We start from the raw sequence: 26,549 nt of genomic DNA on the forward strand, positions 1-26,549 counted from the left end.
ATGTGTTGGTTGTTTGAGAAAACATTTGGAATGTTTCAAATGAGGCCTTGGAAGGAGTGGGATTAAAGAACCGGCATGTCTGTGGTGGCGTTTCTCACAGCCACGAATAATCTGCTTGCAAAGGAGCAAAGGAACTAATTATCTTTGGAGAGGGCTGTGTGCCTGATAAAATAATTAAAAAATAAATGGCTCTCCTTAGAAATGCAAATTACAAAGTACTGAAGAAACCCTGGTGGTCACATAGACAATAAATAGATGTGTTATCTCAGGTCCTTTATTTGATTGATTTTCAATTCTGGCTGTGGCCAGGCCTGCACAGTGGAAACAGCTCTTGAAAGCCTTAAACCATCACACTGGGATTTCTAGAGTGAGATTAGGAAACTCAGGAATCAGACTTGACCCTCTGCTTCCCTTGAACCAACACTGCAGTATCGTGAGATCAGGGAATTACTGTAGAGCTCTCTCCCAAGTTCTACTAAAGCTCGTCCCTCCTACCCAGTGCTCTCAAAGAAGGCACTGGCCAAGCACTATGGTGGTAGACTGGTGTGTGTGTGTGTGTGTGTGTGTGTGTGTGTGTGTGTGTGTGTGTAGGAGATAGGAGGAGGCCTGGTGTGTGTGTGTGTGTGTGTGTGTGTGTGTGTGTGTGTGTGTGTGTGTAGGAGATAGGAGGAGGCCTGGTGTGTGTGTGTGTGTGTGTGTGTGTGTGTGTGTGTGTTTGTGTGTGTGTGTGTGTGTGTGTGTGTGTGTGTGTAGGAGATAGGAGGAGGCCTTGGGGGCTGAGTAGAACACTGTTGTATGGGTGTAGGGGGATATTCTTCAATGATGACTTACTATCTCTTAAAAACCAAGCATGGCAATATCTTCCTCTCCTCCCTTTCCCCTCACCCTCCCTCCTCCTCTTCTCCTTTTCTCCTCCTCTTTTTTTTTAAAGGTTTATTTATTTTATGTATATGAGTACACCGTAGGTGTCTTCAGACCCACCAGAAGAGGGCATCAGATCACATTACAGAGGGTTGTGAACCACCATGTGGTTGCTGGGGATTGAACTCAGGACCTCTAGAAGAACTATCAGTGCTCTTAACCCCTGAGCCATCTCTCCAGCCCCCTCCTCTTCCTCTTTTTTCTCCTCTTTTTCTTCTTCTTCCTTCTTTTTCCAAGACAGGGTTTCTCTGTGTAGCCCTGGCTTTCTTGGAACATACTCTGTAGACCAGGCTGGCCTTGAGCTCAGAGATTCACCCACTTCTACCTCCTGAGTGCTGGGATTAAAGACATGCACAGCACTGACCAGTGCCAATACATGCTTCTAATCCCAGCACTTGGAGGCTGGCTTGGAAGGGGGAAGACCACTGTAAATTGGAGGACACCCCAGACTGTACAGTCCAGGGCTATACAGTGAGATCAAGTTCAAGGCTGGCATGGGGCTGTATCCCAAGACCTTTTCTCAACATAACAAAGACAGAAACAAAAAAAACATGCCCAAATCATAAAAGCAGTACATTGAATCAACACTTCAAAAAGGCTGCAACATGTTACTCTTTTGTCAAAGGACCAATATTGATTAGACAACTACTCTTTAACTTTTCAGCAGGCATTGGCAAAGGGGGTTGGAGGAAAAACATTGGATTTCTGCCTAGAAAAAGCTACATACTGACTGGGGGAGTCCGATTGCAGGCAAGCCAGTCCACGCTCTCAATTTCTCTTACTTTGCAGACACCCAGTTTCCCCTACATTTCTTATTTAAAGAAAAATGATTTCCCTTGTGACTGGGCCAAGCTGATGTTTCCAAGGGAATAGGTGATGTTGGAGGGGAATGAGAGAGGAAGGAAGGCTTGCCAGCTGGTAGTCCTCTCTTTCCAGATGAGGGCTGGACCTCCAGGAGGTGAGGTCTGTGTAAGTGGGGTCAATGATGCTATCTGCTTCTGAAGGATGAAAGAAAAAAAAAGGTTGCTACACAAAGAAGCACTCAACTAGATCTGGTTAACCACACATGCCCATGGCATGGTCCTTCTGGTCCCTAGGTGACTTGGCCAAGGTCTGAAGCACAATTCATTCACCCTGGTCAGTCCAACCAAGTTCTCCACACTCCTTCTGTCAGCACAGATGCTCCTTGGAACTCAGTAGCCTTCACCCTCCTCTCCTCCTTCCTTCTGAAGTGATGTCCTCCTCATGCCCACCCAAAGAGCCTTTTCTTTCTTCGAACTGAGACTCAGGTCTGACAACTTCCTGGCCTTCCAGTACAAGCAGAGGCAGGACGTGAATAGAAGGAGCAACATGAGGAAGGGGCAGACGACGAGGAAGTGGAGTAAGGGTCCAGAGGAGCAGATCCGGGAAGAGAACGTGGACTCTGCAACCAGAGAAACAGAGAAGATAATCAGCATCCCAATTATCAGGGTCAACTAGGCACAGACACCACCATACACATTATCATCAGCAAGTCCACGTAGATAACAGGCCTTTCATCCTGTGAGTGAGAGCACTGGGAGAACAGACCCAGGACCTTCCCAACATGCACCTCTCCCCCTGCCCGGCCAGGCAGCTGTAGAGCTGCCAATGACCTACTTACAACCACCAGCCAAAAAGAAAAGCAAAACAAAAAAAGACAACCTTTCCTTTAATCTTCTTCCCTCAGAAAAGATATGTATAATTCAGTCCTCGTTCTCAACTGTGTAGCTGGCCCTGAATTTTTAACTGAGCTATTCCCACTGCTGTTTCTGAAATTCACAGGGCACCACGCTGTCCTCAGTAGCAGCTGTACCTCTCGAGGAGGGTGCTTCTCCCCCTGACCGGTGACACATAGGTTATCCCAAGCCCTGGCTCCTTGCATCACCATTCTCACTTCCTGTATCTAAGCTATTGGGCACAGCCCCTGTCTGGTTGGTCCTCACTTCTCCCAGACTTCTTTCCTGGCCTGGTGCTCACCCCTCCTTGTCACGAAACCCTTTGTTTTGGCCCCTTTCTTCCTGGATTGAGAATGTCTAAGTGTCCCCGGTTCCTGCATTTGCTGATCTTAAACCAAATCGAATGCTGGCAGAGTCAAAGACACCGTACAGAGGCATGCGATCCTCCAGCAGCTGCAGCCAGCTGGGAAGCACCATCAGCAGAGCAACATGTGGGGCATTGGGGCTCCTGGCCACTTCCCAGGGAAGCAAAGCAGAGAGGACCACGGAGACCACAGGTCCTGGGAAATGGCACCCTGAGCTAATGGCTAACGGCCTGGGTTACAGGCATTCGGCAGAAAGTCACACGTGCAATGTGCTACCAATCACTCACTGTAGTCTTCCAGCTACATTTATGGTATATGTGAAATCAGAGCTATTCTGAACAATCTGACTAACAGCAGCTGGGCTTTGCTTGGGAAACCATCAGGACAGGAGTCCTCTCTTCTTCAAAGGTTAAGCTGTACAATTTTCGAGATTATGGATTCCCAGTGATAAAACAGGTTTAATAGGTCATTCTGACCAACCTCCGAGTGCACAAATGTCCCTTCGGGGCCTCGCTGATGCACTTTACACGTCAAAGACAGCCTCTTCACTGGCAATCAAGAGAGAGCCCAGACATTTGCTCGAGGTGGATGCTGTGAGCTCCTGGAGCATTGGGCCTGTGTCTTACATGTCTCTGTGTCTTGTAAAGCACTTTCCCTGGAAGGCCTCCAGGATCCTGGAGAAAGAATCAACTACCGAGTGTGTTCCTCATGCAAGAACCGGGGTGGCCGCCGTCATGCAGAGTGGCAGTCCCTGGTGAGCATTAGGCTGTCAGTTCTGAATGGGTTTGGCACAGAGTTGCAGAGTTGGTGGCCTAGATTTTGGGTTTCTTTTTTCCTTCTCAATTGTAGTCTTCATCTTGCATTTGATTTTCCTTCTTGAAAACGTGATCAATGGCAGAGAGAGACTTTGAATATTATTTTGTTTGTTTGTTTGTTTGTTTGTTTGTTTTGATCTGAGGCTGAGTCTCACTATGTAGCATAGCCTGAACTAACCTCAAACACATGATCTTCCTGCCGCAGCTTCCCAAAGGTTGGGATTATAGGCATGTGTCACCATGCCTGGCTTAACTTTTTAATCCTTTTTTTAACCTCTTTGTGCATTCTTCTCCCAAATGGTCCAGCTGGACAATGATTAGTCTCCCAGGTCTCATATGATGACGCTTGAAAACACAGTCAAAGGAAGCAGAGACTGCAACACTGTTAGAATGGGCCAGGCTGCTCAACCATGGCTACCGAAAGAAACTTCTTTTTATGAAAGCGATGGCCACTGTCAGGAAATGACAAGTGCCCTACAGAGAGCCCATCTCTGAGAGCGTAAACAGTCTTCTCAGGTGTCCAGATTCCCAGACAGACAGCCACAATTTTTCACTTCCCCAAGGAAGTTTACAAACCTCAGGGCTCGACTCCCTGGGATATCAAAGGTCGGCCAGGGTTGACACATGCCCCCACCCATATACTGGGTAGACGTCAACTAGACAGGCCCTTCTTTCTCACTTCCCCACGTCCTCAGAGCTGCACATTCCTGGAACCCCCTTCTCCTCTCCACCCCACCCACTCTGCAGCAGCTGAATCCGAGACCCTGGCTGCATGCTCACCGTGTGAACCTTCTTGAGCCCTCTAAGAGGAGCCTCCTAACTCTTGAACACTCATTAGGGCTCCTGCCCTGCTGCTGTCTGTGCTTGGCATTAATAACCCTTGTAATAAACTTCTTACCCAATGGGACAATCTGCCTTAGTGTCTCTCTTGATTCCAGGCTCAAGGCCTTTCACTGAGAGAGGATGGAGCCGCCATGGAGCCCCTGTGAAAATGCTGGCCATGAGCATTCCCACATCATACTTCAGAGAGAGCTTGGCTCGGCTCGTCACTCCTCAACTCACTCCTACTGGAGAAGTTATTCCTCTCCTCCAGTCCTCTGTTTCCTTATCAACTAAGCAGGGATAATTTATGGAGCTGCAAGGAGATAACATTTAACACAATATCCAGGCCATTTGTTGGGTGGGTAAGCCATAGACAGTAGCTAGAACATTCCCAGGAAAGCTGAGAAACTCCCAGGCGACCTTCTCCCTAGCTTGCTGGTTCACCTCAGCTCTGTGGTGTGGATCTGGGATGACCTGCAAAAGAGTCAGATAGTAAAGGTTTGGCCATGGCTTGGCACTGCTGGAAAGTGAGGGGACCGTTAAGAGGTGGTGCTCAATGGGAGGTCATAGGTCACAGGGGGCACGATCTTAAAGAGGACAGTGGAATTCTAGTTTTCATTCTCATTCACTCTCCCTCTCCCTCTCCCTCCCCCTTCCCCTCCCCCTCCCCCTTCCCCCCTTTCTCCCTCCCCCTCTTCCCCTCTTTCCCTCCCTCTTTCCTCCCTTTTCTCTTTTCTTCCAGGATGCAAAGAGGTAAGAAGTTTCTCAAAATGTCACACCCTCTTACCCACCTTGCTGCCAGCCCAAAGCCACGGACCAACCCCTGAAAACTCCAAAACAATGAGACAAAGTATCCCTTTCTTCCCGAGAAGCTGCCTGGGGTCTTCCATCCCAGGGATAGGAAGCCGACAACCACAACTGACTCCTTCCACGGCTAAATCTCACCCTTCACGGGGAAAGTCAGGTGAACCCTTTGGAGCCCCTGGCTGTGGTGATTTGAGTAAGGATTCCCCATCCATCTCAGGCATTTGAACACTTGCCCTCCGATTGTTGGTGCTGTTTGGAGAGGTTTAGGAGATATGGCCTTGCCGGAGGAAGTGTGTCGCTGTGGCTGGCTTGGAGAGTTTAAGGATGCACACTGCCCTTCTAGTTCACCTTCTCTGCTTTGGGCTCGTAGTTCAGGATGTAAGGCCTCATTGTCTGTGCTAGCTGCCACACCCACTACCTGCTGCCTCTGTTTTTGCCATCATGGCCTCTAACCCTCTGGAATTATAGGCCCAAACAAATTCTTTCTTTTATAAGTTACCATGGTCATGGTGTTTTTTAATCCTAGAAATAGCAAAGGAACTATTCCACTGGCTTGCCTTCTAGTCGGGTGGTAGGGAATCAGGAGGTGAGTCTGTGGCAAGTCTCACAGAGCTGGGATGGCAGATGACGGTGACAGGGGTGGGCACACGGGATGTAGGAAGAAATCTGGCACTGGTTTATTCTGCCCCTGAGACTCTAGCCTTCAGGCTGAAGGAACTGTCTTCATGGGAGGAGGCTGCTCCATTTAGAGCAGTCTGCCACCAAAGGGCGGCACAGTGCCCTCTGCACAGTGCTGCGTTGGCCAAGTGTGAGCTTCTGTCAGCTCCAGTGCTTCTAAATGACCTCTCGGGGGAGGGCACTGCTTGCTCCGGATCCTGTGGTGCCCATTTCTTACCATCTGCCTCTCACCCATGTTTGGATGCAAACCGGTGACACTCAAAACCATTACAGTTTGGCATTGTGAATCAATCCAAGTAAGTGCCCCAGACTCAAAGTACAAGGCCTGCAGAACAGAGCCAAAAATGTAATGAACTCACTTCGTCTTGAGCAGTCGTTTAGAAATTGCTTCCTTTTGCCCATGGCCAGGCACACAAGGAAGAGCTTTTCTTTTAGTCATTTCCTCAGAAATACTGACAAGAGAGAGAGAGAGAGAGAGAGAGAGAGAGAGAGAGAGAGAGAGAGAGAGAGAGAGAGGTTTTTTCAGTCTTTCTCTACCTCCATTCAGAACTTGGGCCATATGAGGTCATTTGAGAGATCTGGCTCCTGCCAAGAACTAAAAGTGGGGTTTGGATCTCTGCAGCAAGTGCATCCCCAGAGTGGGTGGCCCCTGACAGCTTCCTGTTTTAACCTAATTGAAGGAGTGCTTGTTCATTCTCTCAAGTGTTAGCTCAGTGCCTCGTGCCAGACCTTGTTGAGTATGCTGTGGAAAATAAACAAATGGCCTCTCCAGAAACTTCAGTGTGGGAGGAGTGCGTGTCTCCTTTAAGAATCCATTTCTCAGTAAATTCTTATCTAAATAAAAGCTGAGATATGGTGATGAGTATTATGCTGCCACAACTAATCCAACCTCCCAGAAAGCCTTATGGTCTGGCCTATCACTGCATCAAGACAAATTTTCAGAACACAACATTTAGGTAATACGTTTGCTTGGCATGCACAAAAGCCTGGGTCTGAACCCTCATGTTGTAGACGTATGCTGTAATAAGGCAGGCATGTAATCCTAGCCCTGAGGAGGTAGATGCAGAAAGATCGGAAGTTCAAGATTATCCTCGGCTATATAGCATGTGTTAAAACAGCCCGGGAGCTATGAAACCTTAACTCAAGTAAATACATACATACATACATACATACATACATACATACATACATATGTGCATTCACACACACACACACACACACACACACACACACACACACACACACACACACACACACTGTACTTACGATCTTAAGGTAAGGTAAAAAAGGCTCAGCCCTATAGCACTCACCCTATTGAGTCATTGTTAAGAGGCAATTGGCGGGTGTGGGGAAGCAAGGTCCAGGATATATCTGCTCGACCTCGACTCAGCTATGTAATCCACGGCTCTTTCATGTCCTTCTAAAACTAACCCCATCTGGTGTGGCCAAACAGGGGAGGTGACGAAGTGAAGAGCAGTGATAAGCAGATTTGGGGAGTCTACCAACATTCAAAGTCGGCAGCCAGCAGGAATCCAACTGTGAGCGCCTCTCTTGGGTGCCCCCTAGTGGTGATGTGTATGGCACAGGTAGCTCCAGGGTGTATGTCTGAGAGGAGGTAAGTCACAGAACCACTAAGTCTCAGATGCCTACCAGGAAGGATAAGAATGTCATGGAAGGGGCTGGGGATTTAGCTCAGTGGTAGAGCACTTGCCTAGGAAGCGCAAGGCCCTGGGTTCGGTCCCCAGCTCCGAAAAAAAAGAATCGAAAGAAAGAATGTCATGGAAGACTGTGGAGGGCTGCCTTCACAGCCAGGTGCTGCTGTGTGGATTTCATCCCTCCGCCCCCACTGCCGCTTCCCCTCATACATGCTCCCGAGACTACCAAACTTGAACCTCAACCAGAACAAACAACTAAAACTCATTTGTCTATGCTTCCTGCCACCTCTTATGGTTCTTCTCTCTTGCCCTTTACCGCTCTTGAGAAAGTACCTTGCACCTAACTCCTCACTCCTCAGCCACCTCAGGCTGACTTTCAGATTGCTTAGATCCAGGGGAGATGTTTCTCTCTCTCTCTCTCTCTCTCTCTCTCTCTCTCTCTCTCTCTCTCTCTCTCTCTCTCTGTGTGTGTGTGTGTGTGTGTGTGTGTGTGTGTGTGTGTGTGTGTGTTATATGCAGGTGTCCTCCTCTACCACCCTCTGTCTTTTGAGTCAGGGTCTCTCCTGTAGCTCATGTTACTTTTTGCCTAGGCTGGCAGCCAGCAAACCCCAGAGAGCCTTCTAAGGTTGTTACCTATAGTTCTGGTGTCACTCATGCATGAACATGTCACTCATGGTTGAACAGCTGTGTTTTTGATCCCTGAGGCATCTTTTTGGCCCTCCCATTCTTACCTTAAGCAGCCTATCGTAGTCCTCAGTCTCTTGCCTGCTGATACCCTGCTCTGATTCTCCACTGCCGATGCCTGGTACTTTACCTTGGGTGTCCTCCCCTGAGGATCACTAATGGTCATACATTGGTAGCTCCTAGTGTACAAGTCACGTGCGGTTCACACTTGGAATTCCCACTACCCCACAGATAAATGCCTCTTGGAAACTCTTTTTGAGTTGAGTCCCAGCTCAACTTGCACAAATCGGACGGATCTCCCCCTCTAAGCCTCGGTTCGGTTGCTTGGTAAACGGCCTCATGATCCACCTAAGCCCAATACCGATTTGCTTCTTCTGCTCACTCACTGCCCACAGACGTCCATCAAGCTATCCAACCTCTGAACACCTACTGCTTACTCAACCTCCTCACCAGCACTGCCCGAGCTCAGGCCTTCATCTTGCCTCATCTTCACAGTTTCACGTAGCTCGCCCTGCTCTGTCTGCCCTCCCTCCACTTCAGCTTCACTGCTGCACCCAATGGGAACCTTCAAAACGTGACTCTGAGGGTGTCACTGCTGCACCTGATATTACTCAGTAGCACCCCATACCTGCCATGGTAAAGCACCTCTACCTCACTTTAGACACTAGGCACATCTTAGCTCTGTGCTAGCCCCACACTCGTGCTCCCATCGCTTAGCCTTGTACTCTGCACACCGAGTTTCAGCCCTTCTCAGCCACCGAGGTTCCCTCGCTCTGGCATGAAGTTTTAGATCTTTTTGCCATCTTGTGTACCTGTTCCTAAAATAGTTCTCCTTCTTCTCACACGTCCATGTTCCCAGATGGCATCAGTCCCTGACCCTTCACTCTAGTTCAGTTGCTCCCTTAGCATCCTGGGACTGCTTCTCTGATGATGCTTATCACAGCGGGTTCGACTCTCCCCATTCTGTGGGAACGACCTCTGCCATCCATATGCACTTTTGTGTGCTCGAATCTCATATGATTACTTACTGAGCAAATTAAAACAGTCTGCCACATAGATGGGCATAAGCCTATTACATATGTATGTGTGATGATTAGAGTCCTCAGTTTGACAGAATTCCTAGGAAACGGGCAAATCTGTGAAGGATTATCTTGATGATGTTAACTGAGGTGTGAAGGCTTGCCCACTGTGGGTGGCATCATTCCTTAGATTCTAAAAAAGGAGAAAGTGAGCCAGGCATAAGCTGGGTTCTTCCGAAGTGCAGACACAATGGAACTCACCTCCCTGAGTTCCTGACACCTTGACTTTCTTACCACTTTGACCTGTATCTTTTTTTTCCTTTTGGTTTTTTCAGACAGGGTTTCTCTGAAACCCTGGTAGCCCTGGTTGTCCTAGTACTTGCTCTGTAGACAAGGCTCGCCTCCAAATTGGAGAACTGCCTGCCTCTGCGTCCCAAATGCTGGGATCAAAGGTGTGCGCCACCCAGCTGAACTGTATATTTGAACTAGGAACCAGAATTGACCTTTTCTCTCCTTATATTGCATTTGTCAAAGTGTTTTATGTCAGCAACATGAAAAGAAATTATGATAGTGTATGTATATGTATGTGACAAGTTTGGTTGAAGGCATAAAGACAAAGGGATTTACATTTATCTAAAACTTATAATACGCTAGTGTCCGTACTAGGTTCTTCAAAACATATTTGAATTATGATCCTCTTTTTATGAGAAAGCCAAACAACATACAAGAAAGCACAGTTTGATGATACAGCTAATACGTGGTAGGACTGTAATCTGAGTTTAGGCTTTCGGATTCCAATCCCTAAGGACTTTTTATTACTCCAGACTGTTTTCCTAACCACCAGCCAGGAGCAGCAAGGTGGAGCAGACCAGTGTCTGAGTCACAGGATTGCCTTGGGAACACATGATGTTGTTGCAATGAAAACCCTGCTGGTCGTGGCACAGGTTTGTAAGCATTTTCAGAGGAGACAAAAGTGACTCCATTTTTAATGCCTCCCTTCAGAGTTCCTCCTTTACACCCGCTCTACATGCTCCCACATAGATAGGCTGTGCATCATCTCACCTGTCTCATAGGGGAGGCGCTTGCTGTCACAGAGTCTGCCCTTCTTATGGTTGCTATTTTATTTATTCTACTGCAAAAACTGCCGACTCTCTGGGGCCCATGAATTCCAGAGGAAAACATTTGTGGAGTGCAGCCAGATGTGTGGAATATCCTATAATTGTTGGAATGAAAAGCTGATAAGAAAAATTCTGCTTGGACCCATGGGAAAAAAATTACTGAAGAATGGACCTGAGCGAAAGATGACGGAGCCCTTAAGATTAGACAGGGGAAGAGAATGGCAGAGCCCTAAGGAACATTCAGATGGACCCTAAGTGGATGTGGTGAGGTTCTCTGCCTGTGAGAAATTGCCGTATGTACCCTTGTCCTTCCAGGAACTGCCTCTAAAGCCAGCTGGTCTCCTGGGACCGCCAATTTGATGATAAGTCCCATTTATCTTCCCTGTGGTAGATCCCAAGACTTTGCCTTAGTTTCTCCAGTCTTCCTTTTCTAACCTAAGTTCAGCCTGTAGTTTGCCTTTCACCTACTTGGGCCTCACTGGAATGGAAAGAAGTGTAAGATAATTAGCTGGCAGGTCCTATGGCCGGCCACAATTTATTGGTCTTGCTGGAAGAGACGGCTCTTATTAACACAAGCCTAATAGAGGCCCATCACATGTCTGATACGACACTAGGCTGACAGTGGCCGAGGACGACTTCCCTGCACAAAGAACTGTCACTCTTTGGTCAAAGGCCTTTGCTGGAACCCAGAAGGCAACTCTCTATGACATCGTCCTTTCTTTCATGTCTTCTAGGACACAATGACACAATGGAAAGAAGATACCAAATGACCATTGCTATCATGTGGGTCTTAAATGACCACCCCGTGCCCTAAAAAGTCCACATGTGAAGGGCTTGCTCTTCTGTTTGGTTCTATTTGGAGGTGATGATGCCTAGCGGGAGACAGTTCAAGTAGGAGATCTTCCTGTTATTAAAGGTACATCGCTGAAGGGGATGGTGAGACACCAGTCCTTCCTCTTCCTCTCTTCCTAGACACAGGGTGAGTGGTTTGCTCAGCCACAGATTCCAGCCATGGTATGCTGCTGTAGACTCAGTCACAGGGCAATGATCGTAGACCAGAGTCTCTAAAGCTTTGAGCCGGAGCAGTCATTCTACCTCTGTAAGTTGGTTATGTTTGACCAGTAACATTATCAAAGCCTGGACAGTTTGGTGAGGAGGCAGGCAGAGAGAGGGGAGCGTATTTGGGTGTAACTGACTCTGGTTCAGTTGGGTCAAATTGCAGACCTATCATCACAAGTGTCATCTTCTGCCTTGTTTTCTTTTCCACTACAAAAACAGCATCTGGAGGTTAGAGCCTCAGCCAAGAGGTAAGGATGCTGGCTGCACATGCTATTTGGGTATCAGAGGCATACATGATGCTGATGGCTCTTTGCTTGGGCAGGGAAGGGCAGAACAGACGTGCCTATTAGTCAGGTGTCTGCGCCCAAACCTCATGCAGACCTTGCTGGTTGAAAGCAGTTATTATGGAGAAAGGCACTATAGTTATCTTCTTTGAGGAATTTGAAATGTGATCATTAGCCAGAAGAAAGAAGGAAACAAGGCTAGCAAGAATCACGGAGGGGGACAGGACATGCCATGACCCTTGAGCCAGTGGCTGAGTGACCCCCAAGTTACCTGAGCGCAGCACCCGGAGTACCATTCGTTGTGATTCATCTGAGGCTTGGTTGATCCACTTGCCTGGGTGGCCATATTGCTGCCACTCAGCCACCCTGCACCAATATATCCCAGCATCCTCCATTTCCACCCGATGCAGCTTCAGGACAAAATCTGTGGAAGAGGATCGGTAGCAGTCCAGGAGCTTCCTGCTCCCCTCTTGGCCATACTGCAGCAAGCCGTCATACTGCAGGTGCACCAGCATTTGACTCCCGTCCACAGCGGTTCCTTTGCTCCAGTACCAAGTCACAGAGTACAGGGAGGATGTGCTACCAGGGCCGTCCAGGCTGCAGCTGAAGCCCGCCTCTCCATACTCTGTAGCATTTCCCTTCCAGCTTACTTTGGAGACATGGACCTGACTTCCTAGAAGGCAAAGTGGTGGACAGTTAGAGAAGAGCAAGACTTTTGGCCCGGTCACCTTTGAGCCCTCTCATTTCCACTGGGAGATCTCATCTGGGATTCTCCAGACAAGAGAACCTTCATCGTGAATGCTTTTTTTTGATGCTTCTCCTTTCGGCCACACTTGCCAGAACATTCTCTGCTGCAAACCAAGCTAACCACTTCCCTCCTTTAGCCTCTTGATAGAGCCTCCTGCTGAAATAGACAGGACTTCAGCTGGGCTCACAGCTTTGGCCCAACTTTGAACTTCCTCTTTGACTTGGCCCAGGAGCTGTTCCTTTCCCAACTTTGAGTGTCCCACCGAGCCTAGTGGTACAGCTGCACCAGGCCTTATGAAATCACCTTCCCCCACCGCACCCAGACACCATCTTCTTGCTTAGACACACCGAGAGACAGAACATTGATGTAAGTGTCAGAATACCACCCAAGGGATCTGTCTCAGTTATTAATAAGTATGCCTTAAACAGCTCTGGCGTTCCTCCTTCCCCCTCCTCCACTAGCCAGCAGGCGAGGACCTGGAATAAAATCCCCAGGATTTATAACAAAGAGCAACAGAAAGTCAAGGTGAGACATTATAGCATGTAATACATTTACCACTCCACCACCAATTCATTTATTGATCTGTTTTGTTGGTTTTCAACATTTCCCCCCTGATTTTAGACTATGTTTAGTATTAGAATTAGTATTTACTTGTACTTCTTGGGGAATCGTGTAGAATCTAAATTCACATAAACTTATCTGTGTCCTTGCCTCCAGTTACGCCCTCTTTGGTTGCAAATTGGTTTCTAAGTCATCACAATACTCCACTAAGGTCCAATTCCAAGCTCAAGAGATCCTTCCAGTCATGGTTTTGTTTTCTCATGGGCCTTTGTCACTAAGGTTTATTTTCTTCTTGAAATTCTTTCTTCTTTTGACCTGAGGAAAAAGCTCCTGCCATAGTGATGCCCACAGTATCTCCTGGCAGCCTATTCCATAGTTCGTTTCCTAACTCAGGTATACAGCTGCAGCCCGCAGTCACATGGCGATCACACAGCGCTTGATACACTCAGTATTTCAAGAGACTTTGGTCCACTTCAAGCATTCTCTCATTGAGGAATGCGACTGTGTTGGGTTAATCAGTTTGTCATTACTGCGACAAAAATACCTTGCAAGACAACTTAAGGAAGCAGAGTTATTGTGTGGCCGGTGGTTCCGGGCGCCATGCTCCAATAACTCCTATGTTCTGCATGTCTACAAAACCAGCACCACCTGGATAGCTTGCCTTCTGATTAGGAGCCCTTGGGCCATGGCTTTAGTGGCCTCTTTTGCCTATGCAGCTGCGCCCAGTAAAATGGATCCTACAGAACCAACTTTCTATGGAGCTCAGTGTGAGCAAGGGACTCTGGTCATGTTGCTTTTACCTCAAGGGAAAGTCATTAAAAAAAATCACAGTAGCTCAGGGTAGTCTGGAACTCACTCTGTAAGTCAGGATGTCTTTGGAGTTGTCCTATGCTGCCTCAGTGTTTCTAGTTGAATGCCACCACAACTGTCTTTCAAGCAAAATTTTCCTCAATGAATTTACTCTTTTACATCCTTGAGTCTGTGGTGGGTAAGTCTGGCCAATTCCTGAGATGCCTCCAAAGAGCCTTTTCTTTTGTGCTGGTGTGGAGTGTGTAGCTCTAATCTCTAACAGCCAACTTCCTTGACTCCCCACTCCTCAACTTTCCATGAGCCTCTTTTTTGGGCAGATGCCAAAGTTTTTATATCTCTCTGCTCTGTTTCATTGCTAGTCATTGTAAATCTGGCTAAAAAGAAGGCGCAGTAACCATGCCATAGTTTGAGTTGCCTTGGAATTTTATTTTTTCCTTTTGAGTTTAACCTCACCCAAATCTCAGGGAATAAACAAAATATTTGCCAGAACTCAACATGAATGACCGTTAGATCACTTCCCAGTAAAGTCCCCATTTCCATGTAAAATTTCATGAGTAAGGTCTCTTTCTGTCCATACTCCTACCAGCAGTTTATTTCCACAGGATTTCCCATTAAGCTCTGCTTAAAACATTCTAGAACTGTTCTGGCTTGCTTCTCCAACCTCTTACAAACTCCTCCCTCAAACCAGTTCCAAATGCTTAAGAACCACTTCATCAGGCTGGGTCACACCCTTGACCCCCGCCTCTCTGGGATCAACTTTCTATATTTGTTTTTGTTGTTGTTGTTATTGTTGCTGCTGCTGCTGTAACAAATACTTAAAGAGTTAAGAGGAAGAAATGCTTATCCTGTTGATAGTTTCAGAGATTTTAGTCCAAAGTCATCTAGGCTTTGGGCCAGAGATGAGGCAGATGTATAGTATAGGAGCATGTGGCAAAGCTGCTCTGAGGATGGCAAGGAAGAGGAGGAAGGGCACAGCTACACCCATGGATTTTCTCCTCCTTCTTCACTTTTATTCTATCTGGCACCTCTACCTCCAACCCCAGGCTATTTGATGAGGCCACACACATTCAGGCAGGTCTCCCTTTAGCTAATCCTCTGTGGAAATGTTCTTATAATAACACACCCAAAGTGGACTCTACTAGCTTCCTAGGTGCCCCCCAATCCAAATGACTTAACAGTGCAGACTGAGAATTTCTCGATACACTAAAAGATCTAATCCTGAAGTCACATTACTACCTTAGAAACACTGGCTTGAGTCAAAAGATGTTGCTTCCTTAAAAACGTGCACGCACACACAGTCAAGTGTTTGGCTAGGGCAACTGGAAGGCAGGGATTTCAGTCACACAGATCCAGAATGGAGGAAGACAGAGTAATCACGAGGGTCAGAAAAGATAATAAATGCAATGGGGGTGGGGTCTCTGGGGCATCCAAGTAGAAGTGAACAGTAGAGTCTAAAAGCACAAGGCTCAGAATATCTAAATCCAAAGATTTGGGGTGATTATCTTGTAGACAATAGGTAAAGCCAGGGCAGGGCTTTAGAAGTTCTGAGAAAAGTAGTGACTAAGAAGAAGAGCCCAGGATCACTCTCTGAGGAGCACTCAAACTTCATAGAGAATGGGAGGGACCTGAAGAGAAAGGGCAGAGGAAGAGATCGCTCCCTAAGCCGGTTTTACTTATGTTTCTCTTGCAGCTTGTGAGCTCACCATGGGCTAGAGCCCTGTCTCACTTACCTTTGTGTCCTGTCTCCAGCATATGGGAATGCCCAGTTATAATCTTAGTGGCTTTTTAAAAATGTCATCTCAAAAATAGTACTTTAAGCACCACATAAGATGGAGTTATTTACACTGTTGGATCACACTGTTGGATCTTGTCCAGTTCCTTAGCTGTGATACCCATTTGACTTTAATCAACATTTAGAGGTGACCCAGCCAGGACTGAGAGACCCAGTCCAGCCTGTCTGCATTCTGCAGCACTCGGGGACTAGCTGGAATTGCTGGAAGTTCCATTACACTCTTAAGGATCTGCAGAGATGGAGAAGACTCCCCCAGTAAGCCATTCCAACAGTTAACTACTCTGATTAGCCTTATGTTTAGGCAGCCAAATGTTGAAAAGCAATTTCTCCACATATCCCCACAGAGTTGTACAGTTTCTGTTCACAGTGGGAGGAATATGCTTCGTATTACTCTTCCTCTGCCAAATTACAGTAGGGCCCACTGGAGTGACACAGCTTCTTACTATAGAGATCTGGAGGTCCATGTCCCTGGGCAGCTGCATGGACCAGGCTGCCAAGCTGATAGGCAAACCAGGCAAAGGGATCTTCCTCCCGTGTGAGCATGAAACTTCATACTGATTCACCTCAAGCAACCTCCCCTCCTCTGCTAGGCTACCAGGTCCTGTAATCATTGTAGCCCTGTTATTTCTGTGGTCCAGATCATAGTCACACCCTAAAGGCCACTGAAGAAAGTCCTATCGAAAGATGTATGACGATACTCTTCCAAGGCTTACCTGTGGGCCTGAGTTTCAATTCTGTGAGTCCTGAAGTCTTCCTTTCAAGCTTTTGCCAAGTGCCATTTGTAGACAAGAGCCATTCCTCTACAGCACAGTGGTAGCAGCCCTGGTCACTGTCCTCCATGCTCAGAATGTTCAGCAGAAATAAGTCTTGGGAAACTTTCTCGGAATAAAATTTTTGCTTGCTCCGAGGGGTTTGAAATTCATCCCCATATTTTACAACATTGGTTTGGTCCATTTCTAGGATTTTCAAGTGGGATGCATTTGTAGAAATGGGAGAGAAGTACCAAATGATGGATAACGGAAGGTTTCCAGCAGATCGGGACAAGATGGCACATTCTATTTGAGTGCTGGAGCTGATGGTTAGCTCTTGGACCTGACTGCTCGAGTTCACTCTCAGTTTGCTCTCTGAAGGAAAATAATGAAAAGAGTTACTTTCCTAGAAACACCCACACATACACACGACATCACACGTGCGCGCGCGCACACACACACACACACACACACACACACACACACACACACACACACCTTAGAATTTTAAGCTAGCTTGTTAACCAGGGCAAATAGCCACCATAGCAGCAGTGGTTCCTAATGCGGTGACCCTAATAATACAGTTCCTCATTGTGTGGTGACCTTGCAGCCACAATTTTATTTTTTATTTTATTTTATTTTTTTGGTTCTTTTTTTCGGAGCTGGGGACCAAACCCAGGGCCTTGGCTTCCTAGGCAAGCGCTCTACCACTGAGCTACATCCCCAACCCCCACAATTTTATAATCCATAAGACTATTTTGTTGCTATTTCATGTCTGTAACTTTGCTACTGTTCATCACAATGCAAATATCTGATATGCACAATATCTCTTGGCCCCCAAGTCGAGAACCACTCAAGCATCGTGTGGGTGAATTCCCTCTCAGAGGCTGCCTAACTGTTCACTCAACTTTGGTGTGACTCATAATCTGAGGAAGCTGTCCTTCCCTTCACTGAGCTCTGTCCATTTTACAGGCAGCATGTGGCTAAGAGGAGCTGTGAATGGGACCCAACTCGGAACTGTAAATGTACACTAAGAAATTGTGTTTTGCTCTTGGGGTTTCAGTTGTGCATGAACCTTGTAGATGACAGTTTTTGTTACAATGTCAAAAGACCTGACATGCCTGTGAGAAGTCTGTGTGATTGCAAGTTGATGTTTCTCTCTTCATAATATCCATCTGCGGGTCCTCCTTTTGCCCTTACTGTGTGGGGATGGGGCAGTCATAGGAAAAAGTCCAGCTTTTCCCCCAACATGATAATCCTGTTGTATTTTAGCAGAGGGATTTCTTCCATAGCATATTTGCATGATTTGAGAGAAAATGACATTATGAGCGTTCTGGCTCTGTGTGTTTACTATCTGAACCACTTCTGGATCCCCAATTTGTCAAAGTCTAGTTAGAGCTGCCTAGCAAAGTGAGTAATCAAGAAGTTATTCACAAGCTATTACAAGTCTGTCTTTCTGCAGCCACTCCATTTGAGACTATCATATGCACGGGGGTTCTGCTATCTTTTAACTCTAGTGGCTTTTCCTTTGTCCTAAGGTGAACAATATTTGTCACGAATCTCTCTGCCATTTCTTGTTGGTCACCCTACTTTTCTAGATGATGCCAGTAGGTCCCTGAATTTTCCCCCTCAACAAACATTTGTTAATCACACACACACACACACACACACACACACACATATATATATATATGTAATCATATACCAGACATTCTAGGCATTTTGTGAATAGCCCCTGTTAGTGAATCACAGTTTAGAGGAAGTTATACAATAGGAACAAAGACTTCCTGTAATTGGTCACCAATACAGGACAGAGATGTGCACTAATGAAACAAATATCAGGATCACCCAGCAGATTTCTCTAAGCCCAGGACAGGAGTGAAGGGAGACTTCCTGGAGGAGGCAACTCTGAATGAGTCCTGAAGATCAATAGCAGCCATTCTGATGAATAGATAGCAAAGGGATTCCACATAAAGGGAAATGGGGATTATAGATGCAGGCAGCTGAGTGTGCTTGGAAGTCAGATCTAGGATGGAAAGTAGAAGGCGCTGAAGAGACAAATGCAGAGGATTATAAAAGATCTTTCACGCCTGCCATGGGGGTTTGGACATGTGGAGGACGCAGTTTCTAATTTGTGGTGCTGGGACATGGGGGAGGACCCCGCACCATGAACAATATGGAAAGGGCATCTTTGGACAAATGATAACGACCCATGCTATGTCCCTGAACACAGGCATGCCTTGGAAGCCGTTAGATGTGAATCCCAAGGCCAGAAGACAAACCAATCTGGATAACAAACATGGAAGTTGTAATAGGTGGCTTATATCCACTGGAAGAAGTTTGGTTTTTCGGTTTTTTTGTTTTTGTTTTCCCGTAGAAAAGCACAGAGAGTCAGAGGACACACCTAAGCTTAAATCCAAATGAATAGTTGTTTTGTAAAAAAGAAACTGGGCTCAATGGGATGAAGACTTGACTACCATGGAGGAGAATCAGAAGCTCAAGGTCATTCTTGGCCACCTAACAAGTCTGATGCTAGCCTGAGTTTAGAAAGAAAAGAAAGAAAAGAAAAGCCAAGCATTGTATGCCTGTAACTGGAGCACTTAGTAGGTTGGGGCAGGAGGACTGAGAATTTCAGGCTGGCCTCCTCTACAGAATGAGATATGGTAGAAAAACAAAACGAAACAAAAGAATTAATATAGCGACTCAATGGCGGAGGAGAATTCTGTACAAGAGAATGAGAAGCGTCCTTGGCGTTAGGAAGGAAACCTTATGCCACAGGGCAGAGAGCAAGGAAAAGGATGGCTTGTGGAAGCAATCTCAGCATCATGAGAGGGACGAGTAAACTAAGGCGCGAATTCACAGCGAGATCTCGACCATTAGCAAAGCACTGCTAAGCAGCAGGGCACGTGGTGGCTGCCACGCCTGAGCATGGGCTCTGGGTGCACAATAGACCCCAGTCCAAGTGCACATCAGAGATTTATATTGAGGCGGTGACCGAAGTAGGGATAGATTAAATAACTCATCCAAACCCAGAGCTCATCTCATCTGAGCAATCTCAAAACCCCTCATGGCAAGTCAGGAGAGAGGAAGCACAAGGCGCAGCCGAACTTCAGCTAGGCAGGCTTTGACTCTTAGCCTCTGTGTTCTATTCTCAAGTTAGGACTGAATTGGACTGGAACCACAAACTCTCTCTTACAGGTTAATATGTTAAAAGAGGTAGCTAAGCGTATTTGTGGTGGTTCGAATGGTTATGGTCCCTGTAAACAAATGGGCTTGAATACTTGGCCATAGGGAGGCGTGGCCTTGTTGGGGTGGGCGTGGCCTTGGAGGGGGTGTGTCGCTGAGGGGGCGGGCTTGGAGGTTTCCTATTTCTCGAGCTATTCACAGTGTGACACACAGTCTCTTTCTGCTGCCTGTGGATCCTGAGGTAGAAGTGCCAGCTCCTTCTCCAGCACGACATCTGCCTGGATGCTGTCATGTTTCTTGCCATGATGACAATGGGCTGGGCCTCTGAAACTAGATGACAACCCCAAACTAAATGTTGTCCTTTAGAAGAGTTGCCATGGTCACGTTGTCTCTTCACAGCAATGAAACCCTAACGAAGACAGCACTCTAATAGAATGTATATCATCCTTACCACTTCCAAATATGAAAAAGATGCTGGAGCATCAGCAGTGACTGGGCTCAAATACTGTTTCCCGTGGATGGGGGAGCTTCTTGAGGTTTGACTGTGCCACACAGTGTCATGTAGCTGCTGAAAATGGGAACTCATGGCAGGCGTGGGGAGGTCAAAGAGCAGTGGCTATTAGCTGCCAAGAAAGATTTCACTGTTTTAGCAGCCGATGTGGGCATTCCACGTACACTACCTTCATGGTAATGCCATTACGTCATGCTCACTTTACCACAGCAAACGTGGAAACTTTATGTCTATTTCTAGAGTGTACACAAAGTGGGAGGAGTTCTGTTGTTATGTGAGACAGAGGCTCACTAGTTTAACCTAGGCCGACCGCAAATTCTCAATCCTCCTGAATACTGGGACTGTAGGCATGCACCATCACACCCAGCCAAAAGAGATTCTTTTCTTTTTAAAGAGGGATCAATGTCAAGTATCACTTACCTGGAAAGGTGACTGTAATCATTAATAGGTTAGAGGTGGCAGACACCCTGGCCGGGCCACTTGTGCACACGGAATTTCTGTCATAAACCTCCACTTCGCACCGATACACCCCTGTCTCCTCCATGGCAGCATCGTGGATTTGGAGTTGAGAACGAAAGAAAGACTGTGACACCTTCGTCTTCCTGTGGAGCTGGGGGAGGGTGTCCCCCCATTCAACTCGGCCATCATGGGTGACTCGAATAAGCTGATGGAAGGCTCCAGAGCCAGCTGGCTGGAACTGCCACATCACGGAGAATGGCAGCTTGAGATCCGAGTAGTTGGCCCTCACTATACAAGACAGGTCGAAGGTATGGGCTAACATCACTTGTGGCTGCCGGCTCATCAGATTAACTCGCAAACTTGATTCTGTGGGGGGTGGGAGGGATTGAGACACACTTCCTGTTTACCAAGTCCAAGCACAGGAACTTCCAAGTCTTCTCAATGCCACCCTTCACACAGGACCACACATTTGTGTCCCTGGACTGTCATGAATTGAGGGTAGAGGTTGGTCCACAGTACAGTCTGTCCCGAATTTCAACCTCAGCTCTCCCAAGTCTCCCCACTCCCCTATGACTGTTCTCAGCAGCCACAACAAGCAGTCAGTGTTTCTCCACTGTGCCACTTAGACAGCTGCACTGAGCAGGGACACCACGCGCAGCCAGGGTCTGGCCTCCTTCCTCTCCCCACCCCCACTGGGCTCAGCGCCACCCACTTGCCCATGCTGGAGAAGACTCCGTGATACCTGGGCTGCTGCTGGAAGGGAGCAGGCTTGGCTCCACTCATCTGTAAGTCAACTCCGAGTCATAGGGGTTTGTTTTCAACTTTGAACAATTTACAAGTTGCACTCTAGAGTGATCTTTATAAAGATGAATAAACTCAAGAGGTTGCTTTCAGGCCTGATTTGCGTGTTCTGCTCTGCGTGTCTTAAGGTACATATACCACTGGCCCTCACAGTACGTATGCCACTGGCACTCAGGGGACATATACCACTGGCACTCACAGTACATGTGCCACTGGCACTCAGGATACGTGCACCTCTGGCAGAAGTTCTGGATGACGTCACTCCAACTGCAGCATAGAATAACGTGACTGGCACACATTCAGAAAAGGACTTTTCCCAGGGACTTACTCAGAGATTTTACTGTGACTGAAATCTTCTGGGTTGACTGCAAATCTTTGGCCTGGTTCTGGGGTCTCTCTGACACTCTGCATTCATAAGTACCGCTGTCTGTGACCGTGGCAGAAGCAATCTCCAGCCGAAAGGTGGCCCAGTCCACTTTCTCCAACCTCCTGTTACCATGGTACCCAGGGCCGGGAGAAGAGACTCCTGGCTGCACAATACCATCTTGCCCCATGCCAGCCACAAACACGGGTGTGGTCTGGTCCTGTGGGGTGAGCCACCAACTGACAGACAGAGCAGCTGCATCTCCAGCTGCCTTGCAGAGAAGGGTGACTGTCTCTCCTTCCCACACGGCACGCTGCTCTGCAGACACGGTCACACTTCTTGCTGCAGATTACAGGTTATGGGAGAAAAGTGCTTCGAGTAAATAAAAACGTTTCTAAAATATGATGATGAAATTGAACTATAAAGTACTTTATTTGTTTGATCAGAGTTGGTTGATTCTCCTGTACCATGCTCAGAGCAAAGATCTTCTAAACACATCATGGATGGATGGATGGATGGATGGATGGATGGATGGATGGATGGATGGATGGAAAGATAAATGGACAGCAGGATGGGTAGATAGTATGCAAGGGTGTGTGTGTGTGTGTGTGTGTGTGTGTGTGTGTAAATAAAATAAAACTTCCCTAAGGTAATTAGTACATAGTGGAAACAAGGAAGCAGACAGGGAAGCCTATCACACACATGATTCATAATATATACTTTTTTCCTTATGTTTTTGTTCAGCTGGCCCATATTGAAGAAGATCTAGTTGGGCAAATATCTGATAACATTTTGTTTGATTCATTAGGGAGAGTAAATGAACCTGAAAGTAATGAAGCCTTGATAATTTAAATTTTAGGGTGTTTGTTTTTTTAGAGTAAAGGCTGTCAGTCTTTCCAATATCCTCTCTTTCAGAAAGCTTGCAATGTGCCTGCCAGTCCTAATTACCTTAGTGTAGGCTTTGAACAGGGAAAGAAAATTATTAATTAGATCTCTGTTTGCAAGGCCACCATAAAAACCATTAATCTGGGGAAATTTTGTATTTATATATGCATATATTATAGATACAGTGCATCTCTACCTTCTGTCACTGTCAAGCGACAGTCTTCTCATGCTTAAATGTCATAATAGAACTATGTGCTAAACAGCTATAAATGCAAGGCCGGGTCCCGGATAGGAAATTCAAGATGTAGAGAAATGAAAACATTCATTCAACAAACGCTTACTGTACGAGGTCCTGTTCTGGCTGCCCTGTGGGCCATGTAGATACATCAGGAGCTCCTGTGTCCTGGGCATCCCAGCACTAAGTGTAAGAATAACACCCACCATGACCTGAGGCAGAATTAACTCTGGGCAGCACACTTGACCTCTCCCAGCCTTTGTCTTTCTTTCCAAGAAAAATGAGGGTAATAATAGTAACTACAGTTCTGCTTTGTGGAGAGGGCTGAACAAAGGCCACACCGAGGGCGGAGGCCTTGGGCAACAGAGAGGACTGAAGGGGGCTGGCTCTCGTGCTTAATGGGAAGGAGGCACTGGCAGCAGCAGAGGTAGTTCAAAGCAAAAGAGAAAAGTAAAACAGACTGGCATTAGACACCTAAAGGGGATCTAAACGCATCTGCAAATTGCTCTTCCCCACAGCAGAGAGGGATCCCAACCTCCGCTTCAGGCGCGCACACACCAGCTACAAAGGCAGAAAGAAGGCTAATCTTCATAAACGGGTTGAGCAAATTATCAAGCTTCTGCCTGCATTTTGGGTGAGAGTCAGTGATTGTGGTATATGTTTTTTGTTTGTTTGTTTGTTTGTTTTTTATATAAAACTGACTCATGACCGGAGTTTAAAAATTAGAGGGGAAATAACGAGTCACAGTCTCACCTCTTTAACACAATCATTATGTTTAGTTTCAAGAGACATCACGTCAAAAATACCTTGTGGTCATTAGCCTCATGGTAAGAAGTACAGCAAGGCGCAGTGGCCGTGGGTGCTCCCTTCTGCTTAAAATATTCATGGAGTGATAAAATCTGCTTGGATTTCAAATGGCAGTTGGACTTTCAAAATGATGTTGGACAAGGCCCCCAATAAATATGCTAATACGTTTTCCAATTGCTAGATGTTAGGCCCAGTTTGGACTCCAGCCTATGAGAAAATAATTCTCTTTAGCCTTGAAAAAATTTACCCTCTCTGCAGGACCAGAGCCTGGCACCATGCAGCACCCTTTGGAGCTCCTGGAAACAAATTCTCACACACCAGGTTTAAAGAAGTTTGTAGCTATTTCCCCATGGGAGTTCAAAGATTTAGAGAGCTCTGTGCAAACATGTAAACCCGCCCACATTGTTTTTCCTGAATCCTAGAAACTTAGACCAAATGTTTAGTGTGGAAACTAACACCAACACACTTCCTGGCCTGCCACTTGTCCTGAGCTCTGCTATCTTCCTCCCTAGCCAATGGGGAGAGGGAAGCAGAACTCAGAAGTGGCATTTATCTATCTTTGGAGATACCCCTAATGAGCAAGCGTAGCAAGAATAGCTGTCGTTTTAGCTCAGTTTATTTTTAATTAAAATTTCTCCCCCCTCTTTTTTTTTTTTTTTTTTTTTTTGCTTTTGGGCAAATTTTCTTTCTAGAGTTTGACTTTAGCACTCAGCCCAGAGGATTCTAATATTAGTTGTGGGTGCATCTGTTTTTATGCTACACACAGAGCACTGAGGATTCAAACATATTTAAAGCCACTCAACCTCCACAAAGTAATGATGAACCTCCTGGGGCTGCATTGTGTTGCAAGAACATGATATGTGAGGCTGGGTAGTGTATAAAGGGGTTCATGGACTTAAGGATCCAAATGTTGTGATACTGGCATGGTGGGACCCTCTAACTACAGCGGGACATTGTGAGGAAGAGAGGGAAGAGGGAGGGACAAGCATACGGGGTGTGGCCTCATTTACACAGTCCTGTCTCCCAAGGTGGCATTAATACACTCAGGAGGGTGGAGCTCCCGTCATCTAATTTCATCCTCATCACCACACTGAGGACCAAACTCGGAGCCTTTGAAGGACAATTATACGCAAGCCGCAGCAGTGGCTCGCACTGTTAGGGATGCTCAGAACCGGCTGAGCAGACAGCGCACCGCGTCCCAGCAAGTGCAGAGAATAGAGTCTGTCTGCTTTCATTTGTTTCTTCATTCCTCACTATGAGTCAGAATTATGACCCACTGCAAGTTAACATAACAAGATTAGCAGAAGGCAATTGAAAAATGGCTGCCCAGCCTCAACTCAAGGTCAGCTCACTTGGCTGTGTGTTCCCCAGGAAAAGGGATTCTACACTTCTCCAGCTCTCCCCCCAACCCCCATACACACGTGCATTCATACACAGGGCACACAAGCACTCAGCATGTTCGTGCACTTCTAAGCATATGCTTACGTACATACAAGTGTGCAAACACACAGAAGCCTCCATTGAATGGAAAACAGCATGTGAAAGTTACAACTCCAAAAACGAGTAAACAGACTCGAACAACGTAAGATGGCAAGACCGGGACATGGAGGCCACCCACTTGTCATTTCATAGACAAGAGAATTGAAATGGAAAGAAAAGAGGAGGGAGGCCCAGGCCCCAGGGCTCAGGAGTTGCACTCTGAACGTCTTAGCTAGTCTGGGTGCGCTTCCGTCCTTCACGGTTTACTTCCCCTTCAGTAGGGTCTGACAGGCTCCAGACTCTAAAGGAAGTCCCACCCCTCCCCCATGTGTTCCTATAATGCCTCTGGGGGGGTTGCGTCTGAAGACAGCACCATCTGTGGATGCCCCTATGTCGTGTTGTCACGTACCTGCCGGCTCCCTCAGCTGCACTGGGTGGCCTACTGACTGCTTTCTCTGAAGTACCTGCCAGGAGGCTGTCTGAGTCCTCACCACCTCTGCCACTTCACAAGTGTAGGCGCCTACGTCCTCCGGACCCACGGAGAAGATCTTGAGAGAGAAAGTCTGGGCACTTAACTTTGAAACCTGCAGCTGTCCTTGGCTTGCTCTGTCTCTGTAGTCTCTCTTCAGATCCAGGATCCCGCGAGCATCAATCTGGGCAATTTCCTTCCCATCGAGGAACCAAGTACCCTGAAGCTGTGGGTCACCTCCTCTGCCGACAGCCAGGCAGACCAGTTCCAAGGGTTTCCCTTCATCAGGGGAGCTGCTGGCCGTGATGCTCACTTCAAAATCTCTTGCTGGGCAACAAAAGCAAGGCAGATGTTGAGAAAGCCTGCCGTGCTTGCCCCTTTCAGCACAAGAGATGGAATCTGTGGTAAGAGTCCCATGGTTGCACTGCAGGTCACCTTTCAGTTCTGTGGTACCAGAGTTCCCTGCTCCAAAATAGCCCCGCAGTAAAAGAAAATTACAAAGCCCCTGACTAGTCTAAGTCACCCAGGAAGGACAGTGTCCATGGTTCTCTGAAAGCAGTCCCAGTAAGAAAAACATTCTACATACACAGATGTGTCAAGATCTACTCAGGCCTGCCTCCAAAATGAAAAAGTGAACTATCCCATGCTGTGTTGAATTGCTGGAAATTAGGACTTCTGGTTTTCTCTTTTATTTTTGTCCTGGGGATTGAACCTGGGCCTCACTGTGTGCTGGGTATTTGCTGCTTCTTCTGAACCCCCAACCGTTATT

The 26,549-nt window shown here is 46.9% G+C and overlaps 1 protein-coding gene across 3 annotated transcripts in view; it reads right to left on the reverse strand.

The window, feature by feature from the left end:
- Positions 1–258: 258 nt before the first annotated feature.
- Positions 259–26,549, reverse strand: part of Cd101 (CD101 molecule) — a 38,403-nt gene continuing 12,112 nt past the window's right edge. Inside the window, exons 4-10 of one of the 3 annotated variants that reach the window (XR_001836467.2) lie at positions 25,721–26,107; positions 21,870–22,247; positions 20,702–21,106; positions 16,549–16,959; positions 12,196–12,597; positions 10,526–10,676; positions 2,209–2,344 (exon numbers count right to left, since the gene is read on the reverse strand). Coding sequence is in view for 2 of the 3 variants with exons in the window: in NM_001271217.1 (NP_001258146.1) it covers positions 2,115–2,344; positions 12,196–12,597; positions 16,549–16,959; positions 20,702–21,106; positions 21,870–22,247; positions 25,721–26,107 (2,213 nt within the window). In the remaining variant the exon portion in view is untranslated. Of the gene's footprint in view, positions 2,345–10,525; positions 10,677–12,195; positions 12,598–16,548; positions 16,960–20,701; positions 21,107–21,869; positions 22,248–25,720; positions 26,108–26,549 lie in introns of all 3 variants that reach the window. The other 2 variants (NM_001271217.1, XM_063281906.1) reach the window with 2 other exon arrangements.

This window comes from Rattus norvegicus, chromosome 2 (assembly GCF_036323735.1).
Source record: "Rattus norvegicus strain BN/NHsdMcwi chromosome 2, GRCr8, whole genome shotgun sequence".
NCBI lineage: Eukaryota > Metazoa > Chordata > Mammalia > Rodentia > Muridae > Rattus > Rattus norvegicus.